The 25,669-nt window shown below is 45.1% G+C and overlaps 1 protein-coding gene across 3 annotated transcripts in view; it reads right to left on the bottom strand.

The window, feature by feature from the left end:
• The window catches only part of LOC140725601 (coiled-coil domain-containing protein 39-like), a 121,696-nt gene that overhangs the window by 67,515 nt on the left and 28,512 nt on the right, over positions 1-25,669 (bottom strand). For all 3 annotated transcript variants that reach the window (XM_073041255.1, XM_073041256.1, XM_073041257.1), the window contains exons 10-11: positions 13,579-13,773; positions 11,301-11,465 (exon numbers count right to left, since the gene is read on the bottom strand). In XM_073041255.1, coding sequence (XP_072897356.1) covers positions 11,301-11,465; positions 13,579-13,773 — 360 coding nt within the window. The remainder of the gene's footprint in view (positions 1-11,300; positions 11,466-13,578; positions 13,774-25,669) is intronic.

Below are 25,669 nucleotides of genomic sequence, written 5' to 3'. Positions count from 1 at the left end.
AGACCTCCACCCTCATTCCAATTCAGAGCCCCAAATAGTCCTTCCAGGTGAGGCAACACTTCACCTGTGAGTCTGTCGGGGTCATCTATTGTATCTGGTGCTCTTGCTGTGGCAGATTCTATATCAGTGAGACCCAACATAGATTGGGAGACCGCTTTGCCGAGAACCTACTGTCTGCCAGAAAAAGTGAGATCTCCCAATGGCCACACATTTTAGTTTCATTTCCCATTCCTATTCCAACATGTCCATCCATGGCCTCCTCTACTGTCATGATGAGGTCACACTCAGCTTGGAGGATCAACATCTTATATTCCGTCCGGGTAGCCTCCAACCTGATGGCATGAATATCGATTTCTCAAACTTCTGGTAATGCCCTCTCCTCTCTGTTCCCCATCCCATTTTCCCTTTCTCACCTTATCTCCTTGCTTGCCCATCATCTCCCTCTGGTGCTCCACCCCCTTTTTCTTTCTTCCATGGACTTGTGTCCTCTCCTTTTAGATTCCCCCTTCTTCAGCCCTGTATCTCCTTCACCAATCAACTTCCCAACTCTTGACTTCACCAGTCTCCACCCAGTTTCACCTATCATCTTGTGTTTCTTCCTTCCCCCACCTTCTTACTCTGACTCCTCATCTTTTTTTCCCCCAAGTCCTGCTGAAGGGTTTTGGCCTGAAACGTTGACTGTATTCTTTTCCATAGATGCTGCCTGACCTGCCGAGTTTCTCCAGCATTTTGTGTATGACAGTAAAGAACATCCTGATATATACATCTTTGCAGTCCAGATGTTCCAGGGTTGAGTGAAGAGTCAAGGAGATGGTATTTGTTATAGACCTGTTGTGCCGTTAGGCAAATTGGAGCAGATCCAAATCGCTTCTCAGGCAGGCGTTGATATGTTTCATCACGAACCTCTCAAAACACTTCATCATAGTGTATGAAATTGCTACTGGATGATAGTTATTGAGGCAGGTTACCATGTTCTTCTTAGGTACCAGTATAATTGAAACCTGCTTGAAGCAGGTGGGTACTTCAGACTGCCGAAGCAGACACTTATACGTGTTAAAAGTGAACACTTCAGCCAGTTGGTCAGCACAGTTCTTTAGTACTCAGCCAGGTACCCCATCTGATCCTGATGTTTTCTGTGCATTCACCCTCCTAAAGGATGCTCTCATGTCAGTCTCAGAGACTAAAATCACAGAGTGAACTGGGGTTGTGGCAGTTCATGAAGGTTCGTTGATGTTTTAATGGTTTAAATGAGCGTAGAAGGCATTGAGATAATCTGGGAGTGAAACCTTTTTTCACAACTACGTTTCTTGGTTTCAGTTTGTAAGAGGTAATAGCACTGAAGTCCTTCCACAGTTATTGAGCAGTCTTCATTGATTCAAGTTTAGTCCAAAATTGCCACCGCTCTTGTGATGGCTTTCCAGAGATCATTCCTGGATCTTTTGTATTGTCATTGGGTGCCAGACCTGAATGCCTCTGATCTAAGACTAAACAATTTTGTGGTGACACACTCGCCTATGACTATTTTTAATAAGTCTGTGAACCTCCTCTGGACCCTCTTCAGGGCCAGCACATCTTTCCTTAGATATGCAGCCCAAAAATTATCACAATTATTTGTGAAGTGTGGCTTGAAGCTAGAACAATTTTCATTGAAAGCCAGGAGATTCATAAGCTTTGTGGGTAATTGAGCTACAACTAACACATTGTTTACTATGGGGTGTTTTACTGGTTTTAGTGCTTTCAACTTCATGTGTTCATTCAACATATTTTTCATTAAAAATTCAAATATAGTTGATGCTTCACATGCCTGTAAATATGTATTTTATTGGATATTGCTACTTAATGACCTGGCAAATCACTTAATATTCTGATGAAACAAACAATTTTTATTTAAATCATTTACAAAGAACAAAGCACAATACAGCACAGTACAAGCCATTCGGCCCACAATGTTGTGCCAACCCTTAAACCCTGCCTCCCATATATACCCCCCCACCTTAAATTCCTCCATATACCTGTCTAGTAGTCTCTTAATTTTCACTAGTGTATCTGCCTCCACCAGTGACTCAGGCAGTACATTCCACACACCAACCACTCTGAGTAAAAAACCTTCCTCTAATATTCCCTTTGAACTTTCCTCCTCTTACCTTAAAGCCATGTCCTCTTGTATTGAGCAGTGGTGCCCTGGGGAAGAGGTGCTGGCTGTCCACTCTATCTATTCCTCTTAATATCTTGTACACCTCTATCATGTCTCCTCTCATCCTCCTTCTCTCCAAAGAGGGAAGCCCTAGCTCCCTTAATCTCTGATCATAATCCATACTCTCTAAACCAGGCAGCATCCTGGTAAATCTCCTCTGTACCCTTTCCAATGCTTCCACATCCTTCCTCTTGTGAGGCGACCAGAACTGGACACAGTACTCCAAGTGTAGCCTAACCAGAGTTTTATAGAGCTGCATCATTACCCCGTGACTCTTAAACTCTATCCCTCGACTTATGAAAGCTAATACTCCATAAGCTTTCTTAACTACCCTATCCACCTGTGAGGCAACTTTCAAGGATCTGTGGACATGTACCCCCAGATCCTTCTGCTCCTCCACATTCCCAAGTATCCTGCCATTTACTTCATACTCTGCTTTGGAGTTTGTCCTTCCAAAGTGTACCACTTCACACTTCTCAGGGTTGAACTCCATCTGCTACTTCTCAGCCCACTTCTGCATGCTATCAATGTCTCTCTGCGATCTTCGACAATCTTCAATACTATCCACAACACCACCAACCTTTGTGTCGTCTGCAAACTTGCCAACCTACCCTTCTACCCCCACATCCAGGTTGTTAATAAAAATCACGAAAAGTAGAGGTCCCAGAACTGATTCTTGTGGGACACCACTAGTCACAACCCTCCAATCCGAATGTACTCCCTAAACCACGACCCTCTGCTTTCTGCAGGCAAGCCAATTCTGAATCCACCTGGCCAAACTTCCCTGGACTCCATGCCTTCTGACTTTCTGAATAAGCCTACCGTGTGGTACCTTGCCAAATGCCTTACTAAGATCCATGTAGGTCACATCCACTGCACTACCCTCATCTAAATGCCTGTCACCTCCTCAAAGTACTCTATCAGGCTTGTTAGACACCATCTGCCTTTCACAAAGCCATGCTGACTGTCCCTGATCAGACCATGATTCTCTAAATGCCCACAGATTCTATCTCTAAGAATCTTTTTCAACAGCTTTCCCACCACAGACTTAAGGCTCATTGGTCTATAACTACCTGGACTATCCCTACTACCTTTTTTGAACAAGGGGACAACATTCACCTCCCTCCAATCCTCTAGTACCATTCCCGTGGACAACGAGGACATAAAGATCCTAGCCAGAGGCTCAGCAATCTCTTCCCTCGCCTTGTGGAGCAGCCTGGGGAATATTCTGTCAGGCCCCAGGGACTTATCCATCCTAATGTATTTTAACAACTCCAACACCACTTCTCCCTTAATATCAATATGCTCCAGAACATCAACCTCACTCATATTGTCCTCACTGTCATCAAGTTCCCTCTCATTGGTGAATACCGAAGAGAAGTATTCATTGAGGACCTCACTCACTTCCACAGCCTCCAGGCACATCTTCCCAACTTTATCTCTAATCAGTCCTATCTTCACTCCTGTCAACCTTTTGTTCTTCACATAATTGAAGAATGCCTTGGGGTTTTCCTTTACCCTACTCCCCAAGGCCTTCTTATGCCCCCTTCTTGCTCTCCTCAGCCCCTTCTTAAGCTCCTTTCTTGCTACCCTATATTCCTCAATAGACTCATCTGACCCTTGCTTCCTAAACCTCATGTATGCTGCCTTCTTCCACCTGACTAGATTCTCCACCTCACTTGTCACCCATGGTTCCTTCACCCTACCATTCTTTATCTTCCTCACCAGGACAAATTTATCCCTAACATCCTGCAAGAGATCCCTAAACATCGACCACATGTCCATTGTACTTTTCCCTGCAAAAACATCATCCCAATTCACACCCGCAAGTTCTAGCCTTATAGCCTCATAATTTGCCCTTCCCCAATTAAAAATGTTCCTGTCCTCTCTGATTCTATCCTTTTCCATGATAATGTTAAAGGCCAGGGAGTAGTGGTCACTGTCCCCCAGATGCTCACCCACTGACAGATCTGTGACCTGACCTGGTTCGTTCCCTAATACTAGATCTAGTATCTAGCATTCCCCCGAGTCGGCCTGTCAACATACCGTGACAGGAATCCATCCTGGACACACTTGACAAACTCTGACCCGTCTAAACCATTGGAACTAATCAGGTATCAATCAATATTAGGGAAGTTAAAGTCACCCATGATAGCAACTCTGTTATTTTGGCACCTTTCCAAAATCTGCCTCCCAATCTGCTCCTCGATATCTCTGCTGCTACCAGGGGGCCTATAGAATACTCCCAGCAGAGTAACTGCTCCCTTCCTGTTCCTGACTTCTACCCATACAGACTCAAAAGAGGATCCTGCTACATTACCCACCCTTTCTGTAGCTGTAATAGTATCCCTGACCAGCAATGCCACCCCTCCTCCCCTTTTACCCCCTCTCTATCCCTTTTAAAGCACTGAAATCCAGGAATATTGAGAATCCATTCCTGCTCTGGTGCCAGCCAAGTCTCTGTAATGGCCACTACATCATAATTCCAAGTATGTATCCAAGCTCTCAGTTCATCACCTTTGTTCCTGATGCTTCTTGCATTGAAGTACATGTACTTTAGCCCTTCTACCTTACTACCTTTACACCCTTTATCTGTTTCTCTTTCCTCAAAGCCTCTTTATATGCTAGAGCTGGCTTTACTCCATGCACTATACTTGCAGCTCTCGCATGACCTTTATCCTCCTCCACCTCACCATCTGCTCTAACACTCTGGTTCCCCTCCCCCTGCAAATCTAGTTTAAACACCCCAGAGCAGCACTAGCTAACCTACCCGCAAGGATGCTAGTCCCCCTCCAGTTCAGGTGCAACCCGTCCCGTCGGAACAAGTCCCACCTTCCCCGGAACAAGGCCCAATTGTCCAGAAACCTGAAGCCCTCCCTCCTGCACCAACTCCTTAGCCACTTATTTAGCTGCATTATCTTCCTATTTCTGGCCTCACTAGCATGTGGCATGGTAGCAATCCTGAGATTGCAATCCTAGAGGTCCTGTCCTTCAACTTTGCACCTAACTCCCTAAACTCTCTTTGCAGGACCTCCTCCTTCTTCCTATCCACGTCATTGGTCCCTAGATGGACCACGACATCTGGCTGCTCACCCTCCCTCTTGAGAATACTGAGAACTCGATCCGAGATATCGCAGACCCTGGCACCAGGGAGGCAACAGACCATCCGGGATTCTCGATCTCTTCCACAGAACCTCCTATCTGTCCCCCTATCAAATCCCCTATCACTACTGCTCTCCTCTTTTCCCTCCTTCCCTTCTGAGCTGAGAGTCCAGTCTCGGTGCCAGAAACGCAACCACTGCAACTTGTCCCTGGTAGGGACCTGTCCCCACCAACAGTATCCAAAACGGTATACTTATTATTGATGGGACCGGCCACAGGGGTGCTCTGCTCATTCTGTCTATTCCCCTTCCCTCTCCTGACAGTCACCCAGCTACCTGTCTCCTGACTCTTAGGGGTGACTATCTCCCTGCAACTCCTGTTTATTTCTGCCTCTGCGGTAAACCATGTATATCTGTCTGGACATGCCCCTCAGCTGACTACTTCTGTGGCTCCTCCCATTGACCCCTGGATAAAGGTGATTGTGTCTCTCATCCAGCATGGACGTGCTGTGTTTTACTGCTAATAAAAGCCTTTCAGTATTTACTCTACTTCCAGTCTTTTGGAGTTATTGATAGTGCATCAATTTTATTAGCAGTAATTTTAAAGCATGGAGAGCGTTTTGAGACCAGACAAATTGGACATCGACCCGCAAACACCTGAGGCTGGCAACACTTTCGAACTCTGGCTAGCCTGCTTCGAATCATACCTGGAGGAGATTGAAGTGACCAAGTCCACCGCAAAGCGCAGAGTTCTCCTTTCCAGGGTCAGTCCATGGGTCTACTCGATGATTAGAGACCAGTCGAGTTAAGATGGCACGATGAGCACCCTCAGAAGACAATACCTGCAGCCGGTAAATACTGTCTATGCAAGACATCGCTTAGCGACTCGGCAGCAGCGGGCAGGAGAGTCGAGCGCTGAGTTTGTCCAGGCCCTACAGACACTTGTGTGGGCCTGCGATTGCTGGGGGCTGACGGCCGAACAGCATGCGGAGTTCCTAGTAAGAGACGCCTTCGTCACAAGGATCAGGTCAATGTACGTGCGCCAGCGACTGCTGGAACACGCCCATCTTATCTTACATTCAGCGATTGAGCTGGCTAACACGCCGGAGGCCGCTCTGCACGATTCTGATGCTCTCCAGGCATGCAATCTCCTGACAGCCTCGTGGACGCCGCAGACCCAACCTGCTGGCGAATCGACCATGGCTACTGCCAGTCGCGCGTCCGCAAAGTGTTACTTCTGCGGGCTTGAAAAGCACCCCCGAAAACACTGTCTGGCCCGAGAAGCTACCTGCTCCAGCTGCAGAAAGAAGGACTACTTCACCAAGGCCTATAAGTCCAAACCGCAAGTGGGATCAAGCAGAGCCGCATACGAGGCATGGGGGTCACCATCTTGCTCGCCCGCCCCATGTGCGAGGCATGGGGGTCGCCATCTTGCCTGCCCCCCTGTGTGCGAGGCATGGGGGTCGCCATCTTGCCTGCCCCCCTGTGTGCGAGGCATGGGGGTCGCCATCTTGCCTGCCCGCCGCCGCGTGCGAGGCATGGGGGTCGCCATCTTGCCTGCCCGCCGCCGCGTGCGAGGCATAGGGGCGGCCATCTTGGTCGGCACCTCCTTGCACCACCTACAACCCATGGGTGCTTACTGGGCATCCCACTGTGCCAGACCAAGACGGCGATTCAACTCTGGCCTCCGTGACCCTCGACCAAATCGCTCCCCACCAGCTCGCAAGGTCAATGATGGACATCCTGGTGGAGGGGCGCAGGACAAGCTGCCTGTTTGACATGGGCAGCACAGAGAGTTTTATCCACCTGGACACGGTGCAACGCTGCAAACTTGTGACATAGCCGGTAAGCCAAAGGGTTGCCATGGCTTCTGGGTCGCATACAACAGAGATCTGGGGGGGTTGTGTAGCGACACTAGTGGTGCAGGGCACAGAATATCGAGACTTTACATTACTGGTCATGCCTCAACTGTGCGCCCCTGTGCTATTGGGGCTCGACTTCCAGAGCCACCTGAAAAGCGTGACAATGGAGTATGACGGGCCCCTCCCACCAATCACTGTCAGAAATCCCCAGTTCTGTAGGAATTCGTCACATACCCCGCTACTGACCACATACACACCAACCCACACATCCCACCCAACACTATGCCAACAGCCGCGCTATGGACACCACTTGCAGCCTCTCCACCCTCAAGATCCCTCCCCCACCGCTGTTCACCAACCTGACCCCCGACTGTAAACCTGTGGCAACTAAAAGCAGGAGGTACAGCGCGGGGGACAGGGCCTTCATTCAGTCAGAGGTGCAGCGGCTGCTCAGGGAAGGGATCATTGAGGCAAGCACAAGTCCTTGGGGAGAAAAATAGGATGGTCGTGGACTATAGACTATAGTTCACGCAGCTTGACGTGTATCCTCTACTCCGCATCGCGGATACGGTCAATCAGATAGCTCATTACAAGGTGAACTCGACCATAGACTTAAAATCTGCTTACCATCAGCTCCCCATCTGTCCGGAGGACTGCCCCTACATCGCCTTCGAGGCGGGCGGCAGGCTTTATCACTTACTGCGCGTCCCCTTCGGTGTCACGAATGGTGTATCTGTCTTCCAGAGGGAAATGGACCGGATAGTGGACCAGTGCCAACTGAAGGCCACGTTCCCAGATCTGGATAACATCACCATCTGCAGTCATGACCAGCAGGATCACGACAACAACTTCCAAAAATTTTTCCAAGTAGCCAAAGCTTTTAACCTTACCTATAACAGGGACAAGTTTGTGTTCAGAACCACCTGACTTGCTATCCATGGGTGTGTCATGGAGAACAGAGTCATTGGCCCTGACCCCGATCGTATGCGCTGTTGGAACTCCCTCTTCCCACCACCCTCAGAGCCCTCAAAAGGTGCCTGGGCTTCTTTTCCTATTACGCCCAATGGGTCCCTCACTACGCAGACAAGTCCCGCCCCTTGGTCCACCACATTTCCCCTCTCAGCCGAGGCCCGCGCGGCCTTCAGCTGCATTAAAGGGGACATTGCCAAAGCAACGATGCATGCAGTGGACGAGACCATTCCCTTCCAAGTAGAGAGTGATGCCTCCGACTTCGCGCTGGCTGCTACCCTCAATCAGGCAGGAAGACTGGTAGCAATCTTCTCCCGTACCCTTCAAGGCCCTGAAATTCAGCACTCCGCGGTGGAGAAAGAAGCCCAGGCCATAGTGGAAGCTATTAGGCACTGGAGGCACTATCTCACCGGCAAAAAATTCACCCTGCTGACCGACCAATGCTCAGTCACGTTCATGTTTAGCAACCAACTGCGGGGCAAAATCAAAAACGATAAAATTTTGAGGTGGAGAATCGAACTCTCCTCCTACAACTATGACATCATGTACAGGCCTGGAAAGCTCAATGAGCCCTCCGATGCCCTATCCCGGGGAACGTGTGCCAGTGTGCAGATCAACCGGCTAAACGCCCTCCATGCAGATCTTTGCCACCCGGGGGTCACCTGGCTTTTCCACTTTGTGAAAGCCCGGAACCTGCCTTACTCCCTTGAGGAGATCAGGACGATGACCAGGGACTGTGAAGTTTGCGCAGAGTGCAAACTGCACTTCTACCGACCCTAAAAGGCACAACGAATCAAGGCCACCCGCCCCTTTGAGTGACTGAGTGTCGACTTTAAGGGCCTCCTTCCCTCTACCGACCACAATGTGTACTTTCTTAACGTAATCGATGAGTAGTTGCAGTTCCCCTTTGCCATCCCCTGCCCCGATACCACTACCACATCAGTCATAGAGGCCCTGTGCAAGCTCTTCATTCTGTTCGGATACCCATGCTATATCCACAGTGACAGAGGGTCCTCGTTTATGAGCGACAAGCTGCGGCAATACCTGCTGGTTAGGGGTATTGCAACTAGTAGGACCAGGAGCTATAATCCCCGGAGGAATGGACAGGTGGAGAAGGAGAATGCCATGGTGTGGAAGGCCACACTCTTAGCCGTTAGGTCAAAGGGACTGCTGGTCTCTCATTGGCAGGAGGTCCTCCCCGAGGCACTCCACTCCATCCGCTCCCTGTTATGCACGTCCACCACTACCACCCCTCATGAGCGACTCTTTTCTTTTCCCAGGAAGTCTGCCACCGGGACCACCCTATCGGCTTGCTGACATCCCCGGGGCCAGTGCTGCTGCAGAAACATGCGAGGAGCAATAAATACTCCCCGATGGTCGAGAGGGTTCACCTACTTCATGCGAACCCCCAGTATGCCTATGTGGTCTTACCTGATGGGCGGGAGGACATGGTCTCCATCTGCGACCTGGTGCCCGCAGGAGCACCAGACCCCTACCCCGAACACTCCACGGTGACTATGAAACCCATACCCATCGATATATATACCCACGAGACACCGTGCACTCCAAGCCCTACACAGACACCTCACGACACTCCCATACCAGGCACGACGCACACGCACGAGGGATTACTGATGCCTAACGGGCTGGCACCTCAAGTCAGGCTGGAGCCAGCACAACCACCGTCGCCGGTGCAATCACCACCGGTGCTACGTAGATCGCAACGATGGACTCGACCGCCTGATAGACTTGACCTGTAAATATACTTGTCTTAAATATTGTCAGTCACTTCACCCCATGGGCCTCTCTTTTAAAAAGGAGGGGTGAATGTAGTAAACCATGTATATCTGTCTGGACATGCCCCTCTGCTGACTACTCCTGTGGCTCCTTCCACAGACCCCTGGATAAAGGTGATTGTGTCTCTGCTCCTCCCACAGTCATCCAGCATGGACGTGTTCTGTTTTACTGCTAATAAAAGCCTTTCAGTATTTACTCTACTTCCAGTCTTTTGGAGCTAATGATAGTGCATCAGCCTCCTGAATGATCCGAAGTTCATCTAGCTCCAGGTCCAGTTCCCTAACTCAGTTTGTCAGGAGCTGCAGCTGGATACACCTTTTACAGGTGTAATCATCAGGGACAATTGTGCTCACCCTGACTTCCCACAGACTACAAATGGAGCACTCGACTGCCCTAACTGCTGCCTCCATTACCAACTCCTAAGCTAATTAGAGTTATTAAAGGAGTTTACCAGGCCTTACCCGAATGGGAGCAAGCTCGTCCTCAACCTCTGCTTGCTGAAGCATCTAGAGCCAAAGCCTTCCTACTTTGTCTCCCTCTACTCCGTTGCCTGCTCCATTAATCTGCTTGCTTTTTAAACTCTCCCACTGATCTCAGAGGATGACCTTCACGCGCTTGCGCAGTCGTGCCCCATACAAACTGCCGAAGAAATGACTGCCCCTTCTCAATCTGCTCGCTTTTTAAACTCTCCTGCTGATCTCAGAGGCCGACCTTCACGCGCTTGTGCAGTCGTGCCCCATACAAACTGCCGAAGAAATGACTGCCCCTTCTCAATCTGCTCGCTTTTTAAACTCTCCCGCTGATCTCAGAGGCCGACCTTCACGCGCTTGTGCAGTCGTGCCCCATACAAACTGCCGAAGAAATGACTGCCCCTTCTCAATCTGCTCGCTTTTTAAACTCTCCCGCTGATCTCAGAGGCCGACCTTCACGCGCTTGTGCAGTCGTGCCCCGTACAAACTGCCGAAGAAATGACCAATGTGAAATTAGAGATATTCTGAAAAGATAAACAACATCAAAATATTCAGTTGCTGAAAGGAAGTTTGTCAAAATTGACAAGGTAGTGTAATGTTTAGCACAATGCTTTGCGGTACCAGTGACCTGGGTTCAATTTCTGCCACTGTTTGTAAGGAGTATGTACATTGTTCCCGTGACCACATGGGTTTCTTCCAGGTGCTCCATTTTTCTCCCACAGTGCAAAAATATACCAGTTAGTAGGTTAATTGGTTATTGTAAATTGTCCCTTGATTCAGCACGGGTTAAATCTGAGGTTGTTGGGTGGCATGGCTCAAAGCACCTATTCCATGCTCTATCTCAATCAATCAATCAATCAATCATTCAATAAATAAATGAGTCTTACTGTACATGCAGATTAATTACCTGGAGTTTCTTAAGTTGTGAATTCAATAGGTTCACTGTGCTCTTCTTCTCTTCTAAAGTCTTTGCGAGTTCTTCCACCTTATCTCCCAAAATCTCTTTATCATTATGACTCACATTTCCTTCTAACTTGGCCAGCCTTTGTTCTAGCTGCTGGATCTGAAAATCCTATCAAAAGAGAATATATATTTCATCAACCCAGTCAAGTATAATTTAGTTTTGTTTTACCACAGGAAAGAAATTGGTTTTCATTTGTTGCTGCTAGTAGTATGCAGAAGTGTAAGTCACCAACTGTGCATTCTTAAACTTGTTCCAGTCTCTGATATCAACCTCTGTGAAATTTAATTGGTGGTGAATATATTTTATGCAAATGCAAAAAGGATAAAATTCTGCCTTAAATAATCTGTTATACAGTATTAGTATACCTAAAATTTGAAAGCAGCCTTTGAGTTACAAGGGATGATTGATAAGTTCATGGCCTAAGGTAGGAGTCAATTTTAGAAAACCTAGCGCATTTAGTTTTCAACATAGTCCCCTCCTGCATTTACACACTTAGTCCAACGGTCGTGGAGCATACGGATCTTGGACCTCCAGAAAGTGTCCACAGATGGGTGATTGATAAGTTTGTGGCCTAAGGTAGAAGGAGATGAACTATACAGCTCTCGTTACATGCACATGCAGTTCAAATCATTAAGTGATTATGCTGAAAGTTTGAAGTTAATAACATCTCCTTCTACCTTAGGCCACAAACTTATCAATCACCCATCTGTGGACACTTTCTGGAGGTCCAAGATCCATATGCTCCACCACCGTTGGACTAAGTGTGTAAATGCAGGAGGAGACTATGTTGAAAACTAAATGCGCTAGGTTTTCTAAAATTGACTCCTTCTATCTTAGGCCACAAACTTATCAATCACACCTCGTAATTGCAAAAGGTCTATTTCCATCAAGTATATGATGATTCACTGAAGACACCTGCCTTTCAACTGATGACAGAAATTAAAGCATTTTTACATAAATGTGCACAATATGATGAAATAGAAAATGATACTGAAGAATAATTTTCTAGTTTTGGTCTCAGCAAGGAAGGTGTTGATTACAAGCAAGATAAGCCCTGATATAAAAACAGGGTAATTATTCTTTCACAACATCTGAAATCTGAATTTTAAACCTAATCCTTGAGGTCAAGATAATTTCTATACCATTTATGCAAATATTATCTCTCAAATTAACAGTAAAAATTAACAGTCCTGGTGAAGGGTCTCGGCCCAAAATGTTGATTGTGTATTCATCTCCATAGATGCTTTGTGACCTACTGAGTCTTCCAGCATTTTGTGTGTGTTCCAGTGAAAATCATGTTTTAGCTTTGTTGGTTTTGAACAACTTTTGCTCAGGTGAGGTGTGTAGCAAATGTACAGAAAGAAAACATTCCATTCCTCCTGTAGTCCACAACCAGCTCCTTTGTTTTTGTGACATTGAGGGAGTGGTTGTTTTCTTGACACCACTGTGTCAGGGTGATGACTTCTTCTCTGTAGGCAGCCTCGTTATTATTTGAGATAAGGCCAGTCAATGTCTTATCGTCAGCACACGTAATTAGCAGATTACTTAATATACAAAAATATTTAAACTCATTCACTATTATATGACAACAAAAAACATCTGGAAAAATTGTTAGCTATGTATTACCCTGGTTCTTATTTTTTTGTTGTTATGCTGTTCTGTGCAAGCTGCTTGTTTGGGTTACTGTTGAAGATAACAGATAGGTGAATTGTGTGCCATGCAATTAGGATGGCTGGATTAAAGGGAGGTTTCTCTAGTGAGGGATGCTAAGGTTAGGCTTGGGGCTTTTGTTAGGGAAATGAAGAGAGAAGAGGTCATAGGATTTGACCAGAGTGGGGCTGTGATTTGATGAAGGAGGATCGGCGAAGGGCAAACTGTGAGCTCCAACTTGTGCACATTAGACTGTTTCATTAAAATGGGCTCTTTTCTTGTTTTGTTCTTTCTTTACTAACCCTTTAGTTAAATTAAGAATTATAAAGCTAAATCTTTTGATTGTATGTGGTGTACTGTCTGTTATTTTGTGGTACTGATTTGTAACGGGATAACGAATCATGCAGCATCCACACAAACTGTCTTCTGGGGTGGGCTTGCGCCTCAATCTCACGCATTTGGCAGGGCTAGAGATTGTCTTCCCTAGACTCACGCAGCCGAGGGAACCAAAGAGTTTCATCTATAACATTATACAGCAAAGCAATATGGATAACAATATGCCTGTGGTTACCTGGCTATAGATGACTTCCTGCTGTTTAATACTGTCATGGTCAAGTTTGTCAATTCTGCTATTGAGATTGCGGAGTGTTGCCTTATTTCCTGATGTTTGGTTTGTAGCTGTTTTGACATCCTCATTAATGGAATAAAGCTCCTCAGTCTTCTTAAACTTCTTGTCTTTTAGATACTTCATTTGATCATCCAGTTCCTATTAAAGATTCATAGGTAAATAAAGACTATTGTCCATAAATCAATTCCTTCATAAGCCAGAAATGAGTTTTCTACAGCCACCCATATTGTACTGGGGATGGGAGACGTCCTGCTCAATTAAGGAAGCTGAAGCACCTGCCACAGCCTCGCCTTTCCAGGTGTAGTTATCGCCACAAGTCCACTATTTGGCTTGCAATGCAGCAGATCACTCGCATATGACCTCTCCTATACTACTGTGCCCATAGCAATGCCTTCACATGGCATCCCTGTTCTTACTGAGTTTGCTATGTCATGGTGCAACTCAGTGTTCAGTGGTATACCTGGGTGGGCAGGCTGGACTTACAGCCTTGGCTGGCAGCCAGCCTAGAAGGACAACTCTGATTCCAAACCCGGGTAGATGCGACTTGTTAGCCTTGCAAGGCAGTCTATTTAGAAGGAAAACTCCAATATTCAACCTACAGTCTTGCGGATGCTGCGGTCATTGCAGCTTGCTGTGCCATTGTGGAACATTCCCTGGCCTAAAGAGTGGAATTGGTTCACGCGCACCAATCCTCACTATAGACCTACACAGCGCAGGCAGGAAGAAAAGTCCTACAGCAATGAAGATTTTCCCTCCTCATCTTCACAAGTGAAGAACTAACCATCATATTGTATCACTCTACATACACTTAGGGAACACTGTTTTCTTTGGCTATATTTATGTATATGGTTGAATGACAACTATACTTGAACTTGAACACTTGTCAGAATTCTTTCATTTTATCAAATATTCACCTAACACTAATAATAATTAAACTAATGGAATATATACTGAACATTATACAGTCATTAATGAACACAAAATATTTTAATGTAAGATTACTATATTGAAAAATGCTTTAAAATGTATGGGATAATTTGTGTAAAGCCTGCTTTCCATAAATCAAGACATCTACACACTGGGATACCCTCTAATTAGGAGAATGACAATTACAAACTTGCCACAATCAGTGCTAGTTAAGATAGCATGAATCTCTCATTTGTCTATAAATCTCTTTTTCGGTTTCCTTCACACTCTTCAATCATAAATTTCTTGTTATTCTTCAACTCAATTTAAAGTTTACCTCTGTCTATAAATCTTCACGTAGCCTCCCCAATTAACATTAAAATGAGTATTTATCTTCCTTCATAGATGGTAGCAAGTTGGATTTCTCCTTTTTGTGAAGAGGACAATTTTTCACATTAACAGATACCTGCCAGGAGTGTAACTGAATTGAAACACCTTGGCTAGAGAAAGCAGTTGTTTCTGAAGTATTACTTCTAGGATATTGCCTTTTCTTGTAATGTAAGCCTGCTTGTCCTCTTAGCTGTATAATTTTCCACCATCATCTATGACTAGATGTGGTGAATGTGCAGAACTGTAACTTGTTCCATTGGCTATGAATTGCTTTTCTCTGTTTACTGTGCAGTGTTTTTACAGTTAAGTATGCTACTTTGGTGGACTGGCTCCTCATCATTTTTGAATAAGCCTAATGATTCTTTTGATATCCCTTCTACACTTCTCATTGACTTAGCAATGATCCCCTGGTTTGATGTATCAGTATTACAGTGGAGTAAAGGGAATTACAGAGGCATGAGAAAGGAGCTGGCCAAAGATGATTGAAAGAAGACACTAGCAGGGATGACAGCAGAACATCGATACCTGAAATTTCTGGGGGCAATTCAGAAGGCTCAGGATAGATACATCCCAAAAATGAAGATCAAGAAAGGATGAGGCAACCATGGCTAACGAACATCAAGGACACCATAAAAGGAAAAGAAGGCATAAAATATAACAAAAATTACTGTGAAGTTAGAGGAGTGGGAAATTTTTGAAAACCAAAGGTAGGCAACTAAAAAAGCCATAAAGAGAGAAAATATGAAATATGAAGGTAAATGACCCAAAAATATAAAAAAGGATACCATTAGTTTTTTTAAATATATAATAGAAACATAGAAAACATACAGCACAATACAGGCCCTTCGGCCCACAAAGCTGTGCCGAACTTGTCCCTACCTTAGAACTATCTAGGCTTTACCCATAGCCCTCTATATTTCTAAGCTCCATGTAGCCATCCAGGAGTCTCTTAAAAGATCCTATCATTTCCGCCTCCATCACCGTCACCAGCAGCACATTCCACACACTCACCACTCTCTGTGTAAAAAACTTACCCCTGCCATCTCCTCTGTACCTACTTCCAAGCACCTGAAAACTATGCCCTCTCGTGCTAATCATTTCAACCCTGGGAATAAGTCTGACTATCCACACGATCAATGCTTCTCATTATCTTGTACACCTCTATCAAGTCACTTCTCAACCTCCGTCGCTCCAAGGAGAAAAGGCCGAGTTCACTCAACCTATTCTCACAAGGCATGCTCCCCAATCCAGGCAACAACCTTGTAAATCTCCTCTGCACCCTTTCTATGGTTTCCACGTCCTTCCTATATTGAGGCGACCAGAATTGAGCACAGTACTCCAAGTGGGGTCTGACCAGGGTCCAATATAGCTGCAACATTACCTCTCAGCTCTTAAACTCAATCCCACGATTGATGAAGGCCAATGCACTGTATGCCTTCTTAACCAGAGTCAACCTATGCAGCAGCTTTGAGTGTCCTATGGACTCGGACCCCAAGATCCCTCTGATCCTCCACACTGCCAAGAGTCTTACCATTAATACTATATTCTGCCATCATATTTGACCTACCAAAATGAACCTCACACTTATCTTGGTTTAACTCCATCTGCCACTTCTCAGCCCAGTTTTGCATCCTATCAATGTCCTGTTGTAACCTCTGACAGCCCTCCACACTATCCACAACACCCCCAAACTTTATGTCATCAGCAAATTTACTAACCCATCCCTCCACTTCCTCACCTAGGTCATTTATAAAAATCACAAAGAATATGGGGTCCCAGAACAGATCCCTGAGGCACACCACTGGTCAACAGGCCTCCATGCAGAATATGACCCATCTACTACTACACTTTGCCTTCTGTGGGCAAGCCAGTTCTGGATCCACAAAGCAATGACCCCTTGGATCCCATGCCTCCTTACTTTCTCAATAAGCCTTGCATGGGGTACCTTATCAAATGCCTTGCTAAAATCCATATACACTACATCAACAACTCTACCTTCATCAACTTGCTTAGTCACATCCTCAAAAAAATCAATCAAGCTCGTAAGGCACGACATGCCTTTGACAAAGCCACGCTGACTATTCCTAATTATATTATGCCTCTCCAAATGTTCATAAATCCTGCCTCTCAGGATCTTCTCCATCAACTTACCAACCACTGAAGTAAGACTCACTGGTCTAGAATTTCCTGGGCTATCCCTACTCCCTTTCTTGAATAAGGGAACAACATGCACAATGCTCGAATCCTCCGGAACCTCTCCCGTCCTCATTGATGATGCAAAGATCATTGCCAGAAGCTCAGCAATCTCCTTCCTTGCCTCCCACAGTAGCCTGGGGTACATCCCGTCTGGTCCTGGTGATTTATCCAACGTGATGCTTTCCAAAAGCTCCAGCACATCCTCTTTCTTAATATTTACATTCTCAATCTTTTCAGTCCACTGCAACTCATCCCTACAATCGCCAAGATCTTTTTTGATCAAAAGAGAGGTGAGAGTGGATATTGGACCCCTGGAAAATGATGTTGGAGAGGTAGTAATGCAGAACAAAGAAATGGCGGATGAACTTAATAAGTCTTTTGTGTCAGTCTTCACTGTGGAAGACACCAGCCGTATGCCAGAGATTCAAGAGTGTCAGGGGGCAGAAGAGACTGTACTTGCTATTACTAAGGAAAAGGTGCATGGGAAGTTGAAAGCTCTGAAGATAGGTAAGTCACCTGGAATAGATGGGCTACCTGCCAGGATTCTGAAAGAGGTAGCTAACAAGATTGTGGAGGCATTAGTAATGATCTTTCAAGAGTCACTAGATTCTGGAATGGGTCAGAAGGACTGGAAAATTGCAAGTGTCACTCCATTCTTTAAGAAGGGAGGGAGGGAGGCAGAAGAAAGGAACTGATAGACCAGTTGGCCTGACTTCAGTAGAGTCTAATATTAACAATGAGGTTTCAGAGTACTTGGAGGCACATGATCAAGGCACGACTCAGCAGGCGCGTGGACATCAGTGAGTTAGACTGGCAGGAAGAATTTAAAAAGAAGACAGCTTTATAGAATGGGCATCAGAGTAGAGGGAGTCAGAGTAGGAGGGCTTTAGTTCAACAGGGCTTCAGCAATAAAGGGTTGAGGCGAGGTAAGTTACTAGTGAAGAGGAATGAATACGACTAAGAAGTATGTCTGCAAGGTCGGTGTTCTGTACTGGGTGTAGGAGGTGGGATGTCCGGGAGACTCCCAGCCTCCTGGATAGCCACATCTGTGCCAGGTGCATCGAGCTGCAACTCCTTAGGGATCACGTTAGGGAACTGGAGATGTAGCTCGATGACCTTCATCTGGACAGGGGAAATGAGGAAGTGATAGGAGCTATAGGCACATAGTCACACCGGGGCCTTGGGAGACAGAAAAGTGGGTGACAATCAGGAGGGGGAAGGGCAAGAGTCGCATACTAGAGCGTATCCCTGTGGTTGTCTCCCTTAACAATAAGTAGTCCTGTTTGAGTACTGTTGGGTGAGGAACGACCCACCTGGGGGAAGCAACAGTGGCTGTGCCCCGGCATAGAGTCTGGCCCTGTGGCTCAGAAGGATAGGGAAAGGAAGAGGATGGAAGCAATGATAGGGGACTCTGTAGTTAGGGGGTCAGACAGGCAATTCTGTGGACACAAAAACAGAGGTCCTGAAAACAGACTACAGGGAATTAGAAAAGAAGCTGAGAAGCAGGACCACAAGGGTAGCAATCTCTTGAATACTGCCTGTGCCATGCGACAGTGAGTATAGGAATGGAGTGAGGTGGAGGATAAATGTGTGGCTGAGAGATTGGAGCGGGGACAGGGATTCAGTTTTCTGGATCATTGGGACCTCTTTTGGGGCAGGTGTGACCTGTACAATAAGGATGGGTTGCATTTGAATCCAAGGGGGACCAATATCATGGCAGGGAGGTTTGCTAAGGCTATTGGGGAGAGTTTAAACTAGAATTGATGGCGGGGGGGGGGGGGGGAACCAAACTGAAGAGAAAGAGGAAGAGGAGGTTGGCTCACAAATAGAGAAAACTTGTATGCAGTGTGAGAGGGAGGATAGGCAGGTGATAGAGAAGGGATGTGCTCAGATTAATGGTTTGAGATGTGTCTATTTTAATGCAAGGAGTATCATAAACAAAGCAGATGAATGTGGATCAGTACTTGCAGCTATGATGTGTGGCCATTACAGTTACGTGGATGGCTCAGGGGCAGGAATGGCTACTTTGAGTGCCAGTCTTTAGATATTTCAGAAAGAACGGGGAGAGGTCAAAAGAGGTGAGGGCATGGCACTGCTGACCAGAGATAGTGTCATTGCTGCAGAAAAGGAGGAAGTCATGGAAGGATTGCCTACTGAGTTTCTTTGTGTGGAAGTTAGAAACAGGAAGGGGTCAATAACTCTACTGGGTGTTTTTTTATAGACCATCAAGGGACATCGAGGAACAGATAGGGAGACAGATTCTGGAATGGTGCAATAATAACAGGGTTGTCATGATGGGAGATTTTAATTTTCCCAATATTGATTGGCATCTCCCTAGAGCAAGGGTTTAGATGGGGTGGAGTTTGTTAGGAGTATTCAGAAAGGTTTCCTGACACAATATGTAGATAAGCCTACAAGAGGAGAGGCTGTACTTGATCTAGTATTGGGAAATGAACCTGATCAAGTGTCAGGTCTCTCAGTGGGAGAGCATTTTGGAGATAGTGATCACAATTCTATCTCCTTTACCATAGATTTGGAGAGGGATAAGTGCAGACAACTTAGGAAAACGTTTAATTGGAGCAAGAGAAAATATGAAGCTATCAGACAGGAACTTGGAAGTATAAATTGGGAGCAGATGTTCTCAGGGAAACGTAGAGCAGAAATGTGGCAAACGTTCAGGGGATATTTGCGTTGGTTCTGCATAAGTACATTCCAATGAGACAGAAAGGATGATAGGGTAGAAGGACAATGGTGTACAAAGGTTGTTGAAAATCTAGTCAAGAAGAAAAGCTTACAAGAGGTTCAAAAAACTAAGTGATGAAACTAGGTTTATGAGTTCCTGGGCTATCCCTACTCCCTTTCTTGAATAAGGGAACAACATCCGCAACCCTCCAATCCTCCAGAACCTCTCCCGTCCTCATTGATGATGCAAAGATCATTGCCAGAGGCTCAGCAATCTCCTTCCTCATATCCCACAGTAGCCTGGGGTACATCCCTTCCAGTCTCAGTGACTTATCCAACTTGATGCTTTCCAAAAGCTCCAGCACATCCTCTTTCTTAATGTCTATATGCTCAAGCTTTTCAGTCCACTGTAAGTCATCCCTACAATCGCCAAGGTCCTTTTCCGTAGTGAATACTGAAGCAAAGCATTCATTAAGTACCTCCGCTACCTCCTCCAGTTCCACACACACTTTTCCACTGTCAGACTTGATTGGTCCTATGTTCTCACAACTTATCCTCATGCTCTTCACATTTTTATAGAATGCCTTGGGTTTTCCTGAATCCTACTCACCCAGAACTTCTCACGGCCCCTTCTGGCTCTCCTAATTTCACTCTTAAGCTTCTTCCTGTTAGCCTTATAATTTTCTAGATTTCTACCATTACCTAGTTTTTTGAACCTCTTTGATAAGGTACCCTGTGCAAGGCTCCTTCAGAAAGGAAGGAGGCATGGGATCCAAGGAGACCTTGCATTGTGGATCCAGAATTGGCTTGCCCATGGAAGGCAAAGAGTGATTGTATTCTGCATGGAGTTCAGTGACCAGTGGTGTGCCTCAGGGATCTGTTCTGGGAACCCTTCTCTTTGTGATTTTTATAAATGACCTGCATGAGGAAGTGGGGGGATGGGTTAGTAAATATGCTGATGACACAAAGGTTGGGGGTGTTGTGAATAGTGTGGAGGGCTGTCAGAAGTTACAGTGGGACATCGATAGGATGCAAAACTGGGCTGAGAAGTGGCAGTGTCTCAGAAAGGCAGCGTTCATTATTAAGGACCTCCAGCACCCAGGGCATGCCCTTTTCTCACAGTTACCATCAGGTAGGAGGTACAGAAGCTTGAAGGCACACACTCAGTGATTCAGGAACAGCTTCTTCCCCTCTGCCATCCAATTTCTAAATGGACATTGAACCCTTGGACAGTAACTCACTTTAAAAAAAATTATATAGTATTCCTGTTCTTTGCACAATTGTTAATCTAGTCAATATACGTATACTGTATAAAGTATACTGAATAAGATTTATTAATTTATATTTTTTCTTCTATATTATGTATTGCATTGAACTGCTGCTACTAAATTAACAAATTTCACGTCACATGCAGGTGATATTAAACCTGATTCTGATTCATTTTGTGCAACACAGCATAATTTATTCTGTTCTCAATATGAAGACAATACCTGTCTCCAGAAGTACTGTGCAATGGTCACTTCTACCAATAGGTAGACTACAAATGCCACAAATTAGCTATGTCCTGTGAGTGGTGCAGGATGTAGGCAGGTATCTTGTCCAAAAAGTATAAATGTGAGTCTTCTGATGTCAACCTATTGTTTGACCCATATCAGAATCAGAATGAGGTTTAATATCACTGGCATGTCGTGAAATACTTTATGACAGCAGTACAACGAAATACATGATAAACAGAGAAAAAACTGAGTTATGTTAAGTATATATAAAATAAATTAAGTTAAAATAAGTAGTACAAAAAACAGAAATGAAAAAGTAGTGTGGTAGTGTTCATGGGGTCAATGTTCATTTAGAAATCAGATGGCAGAGGAGAAGAAGCTGTCCCTGAATCACTGAGTGTGTGACTTCAGGCTTCTGTACCTCCTTCCCGATGGTAAGAATGTGAAGATGGCACATGGGATATGGGGATCCTTAACGATGGATATTGTCTTCCTAAGGCACTGCTTTTTAAAGATGCCTTTGATACTATGGAAGCTAGTACACATGATGGAGTTGGCTAATTTTACAAGTTTCTGCAACTTACTTTGATCTTGTGTGGTAGTCCTACCCTCCCATAGCAGTTGGTGATGCAACCAGTCAGGATGCTCTCTATGATATATTTGTAGAAATTTTCGAGTGTTTACTTGACACACCAAATCTCCTCAAACTCCTCATTAAATATAGCTGCTGTCTTGCCTTCTTTATAGTTTTTCTCACTATTACCATCAGGTAGGAGGTACAGAAGCCTGAAGGCACACACTAAGTGATTCAGTAATAGCTTCTTCCCCTTTGCCACCTGATTCCTAAATGGACATTGAAGCTTTGGACACTACCTCACTTTTTTTTTAATAGACAGTATTTCTGTTTTTTGCACATTTTTAATCTATTCAATATATCTATACTGTAATTGATTTATTTATTATTATTTTAATTTTTTTTCTCTATATTATGCACTGCATTGAACTGCTGCTGTTAAGTTAACAAATTTCACGTTACATGCCGGTGATAATAAACCTGATTCTGATTCTGCAATTGCTCACTCTCTCCACTTCTGATGCCACTATGATGATTGGTTTGTGTTCCCTCATCTTACTATATGTAGGATAGCTCTTACAATTTAGATAACTGTACCCAGGTTTTTGCGAGGAGGACTACACATGGTTGATTGGGCTGAGAACAATTTGGTTGTGTCTGTATTCAGTGCCTAGGTTGATGGTAGGTTATCCATCCAGTTTTATTCATTCTCTGCTTGAATGTCACAATACCACTGCAGGTAGTTCTGAGCTTGTGGACGTAATGGAGTCACTTTGTGCAATTTTATTTGATATGGATGCTTAATGCTCCAGGATGCATATAGCACATCCAGGATAATTAAACACAAATAGTTAGATTTTAAAGATATGAGGGGTGGTTGATATGTTTGTGGCCTAAGGTAGGAGGAGTCAATTTTAGAAAACCTAGCACATTCATTTTTCAACATAGTGCCCTCCTACATTTACACACTTAGTCCAGCGGTTGTGGAGCATTCAGATCTTGGACCTCCAGAAAGTGTCCACAGATGGGTGATTGATAAGTTTGTGGCCTAAGGTAGAAGGAGATAATAGACAATAGGTGCAGGAGTAGGCCATCCACAATCAGTACCCCGTTCCTGCCTTCTCCCCATACTCCTTAGCTCTGCTATCTTTAAGAGCTCTATCTAACTCTTTGTTGAAAGCATCCAGAGAACTGGTCTCCACTGCCTTCTGAGGCAGAGCATTCCATAGATCCACAACTCTCTGGGTTAAAAAGTTTGTTCTAAATGGCCTACTCCTTATTCTTAAACTGTGGCCTCTGGTTCTGGACTCCCCCAACATTGGGAACATGTTTCCTGCCTCTAGCATGTCCAATCCCTTAATGATCTTATATGTTTCAATCAGATCCCCTCTCATCCTTCTAAATTCCAGTGTATACAAGCTCAGTCACTCCAATCTTTCAAATTATGACAGTCCCGGCATCCCGGGAATTGACCTTGTGAACCTACGCTGTACTCCCTCAATAGCAAGAATGTCCTTCCTCAAATTTGGAGACCAAAACTGAACACAATACTCCAGGTGTGGTCTGCCCTGTACAACTGCAGAAGGACCTCTTTGCTCCTATACTCAACTTCCCTTGTTATGAAGGCCAACATGCCATTAGCTTTCTTCACTGCCTGCTGTACCTGCATGCTCACTTTCAGTGACTGATGTACAAGAACACCTAGATCTCATTGTACTTCCCCTTTTCCTAACTTGACACCATTCAGATAGTAATCTGCCTTCCTGTTTTTGCCGCCAAAGTGGATAACCTCACAGTTATCCACATTAAACTGCATCTGCCAAGCATCTGCCCACTCACCGAACCTGTCCAAGTCACTCTGTATTCTCCTAACATCTTCCTCATATTTCACACTGCCACCCAGCTTTGTGTCATCTGCAAATTTGCTAATGTTACTTTTAATCCCTTCATCTAAATCATTAATGTATATTGTAAATAGCTGCAGTCCCAGCACCGAGCCTTGCGGTACCCCACTAGTCACTGCCTGCCATTCTGAAAATGACCTGTTAATCCCTACTCTTTGTTTCCTGTCTGCCAACCAATTTTCTACCCATGTTAGTACCCTACCCCCAATACCATGTGCTCTAATTTTGCCCACTAATCTCCTAAGTGGGACCTTATCAAAGGCTTTCTGAATGTCCAGGTACACTACATCCCTTGCCTCTCCCTTGTCCATTTTCATAGTTACATCCTCAAAAAATTCCAGAAGATTTGTCAAGCATGATTTCCCCTTCGTAAATCCATGCTGACTCGGACCGATCCTGTAACTGCTATCCAAATGTGCTGCTATTTCATCTTTTATAATTGAATCCAGCACCTTCCCCACCACTGATGTCAGGCTAACTGGTCTATAATTCTCTGTTTTATCTCTCCCTCCTTTCTTAAAAAGTGGGATAACATTAGCTACCTTCCAATCCTCAGGAACTGATCCTGAATCTCTAGAACATTGGAAAATGATTACCAATGCGTCCATGATTTCTTGAGCTACCTCCTTAAGTACCCTGGGATGCAGACCATCAGGCCCTGGGGATTTAGCAGCCTTCTGTCCCATCAGTCTACCCAACACCATTTTCTGCCTAATGTGAATTTCCTTCAGTTCCTCCGTTATCCTAGGTCCTCTGGCCACTATTACATCTGGGAGATTGTCTGTGTCTTCCCTAGTGAAGACAGATCCGAAGTACCTGTTCAACTCGTCTGCCATTTCCTTGTTCCCCATAATAAATTCACCCGTTTCTGCCTTCAAGGGCCCAACTTTGGTCTTAACTAATTTTTTCCTCTTCACATACCTAAAGAAGCTTTTACAATCCTCCTTTATATTCTTGGCTAGCTTACCTTCATACCTAATCTTTTCTCCCTGTATTGCCTTTTTAGTTATCTTCTGTTGCTCTTTAAAAGTTTCCCAATCCTCTGACTTCCCGCTCATCTTTGCTATGCTATACTTCTCTTTTATTTTTAAGCTGTCCTTGACTTCCCTTGTTAGCCATGGTTGCCCCCTACTCCCCTTAGAATCTTTCTTCCTCTTTGGAATGAACTGATCCTGCACCTTCTGTATTATTCCCAGAAATACCTGCCATTGTTGTTCCACTGACATCCCTGCTACGGTATCCTTCCAGTCAACTTTGGCTAGTTCCTCCCTCATGGCTCCATAGTCCCCTTTGTTCAACTGTAATACTGACACTTCCGATTTTCCCTTCTCCCTCTCAAATTGTAGATTAAAACCTATCATATTATGGTCACTACCTCCTAATGGCTCCTTTACCTCGAGTTCCCTTATCAAATCTGGTTCATTACACAACACTAGATCCAGAATTGCCTTCTCCCTGGTAGGCTCCAGTACAAGCTGCTCTAAGAATCTATCTCGGGGGCACTCCACAAACTCCCTTTCTTGGGGTCCAGTACCAACCTGATTTTCCCAGTCTACCTGCATGTTGAAATCCCCCATTACAACTGTAGCATTACCTTGGCAACATGCTAATTTTAGCTCTTGATTCAACTTGCACCCTATATCCAGGCTACAATTTGAGGGCCTGTAGATAACTCCCATTAGGGTCTTTTTGCCCTTACAATTTCTCAGTTCTATCCGTACTGACTCTACATCTCCTGATTCTATGTCACCCCTCGCAAGGGACCGAATTTCATTCCTCACCAGCAGAGCCACCCCACCCCCTCTGCCCACCTGTCTGTCCTTTCGATAGGACGTATACCCTTGAATATTCATTTCCCAGCCCTGGTCCTCTTGCAGCCATGTCTC

The sequence above is a fragment of the Hemitrygon akajei genome, chromosome 3, assembly GCF_048418815.1.
Source record: "Hemitrygon akajei chromosome 3, sHemAka1.3, whole genome shotgun sequence".
Lineage (NCBI taxonomy): Eukaryota > Metazoa > Chordata > Chondrichthyes > Myliobatiformes > Dasyatidae > Hemitrygon > Hemitrygon akajei.
This window is presented reverse-complemented; position numbering and strand designations above follow the sequence as displayed.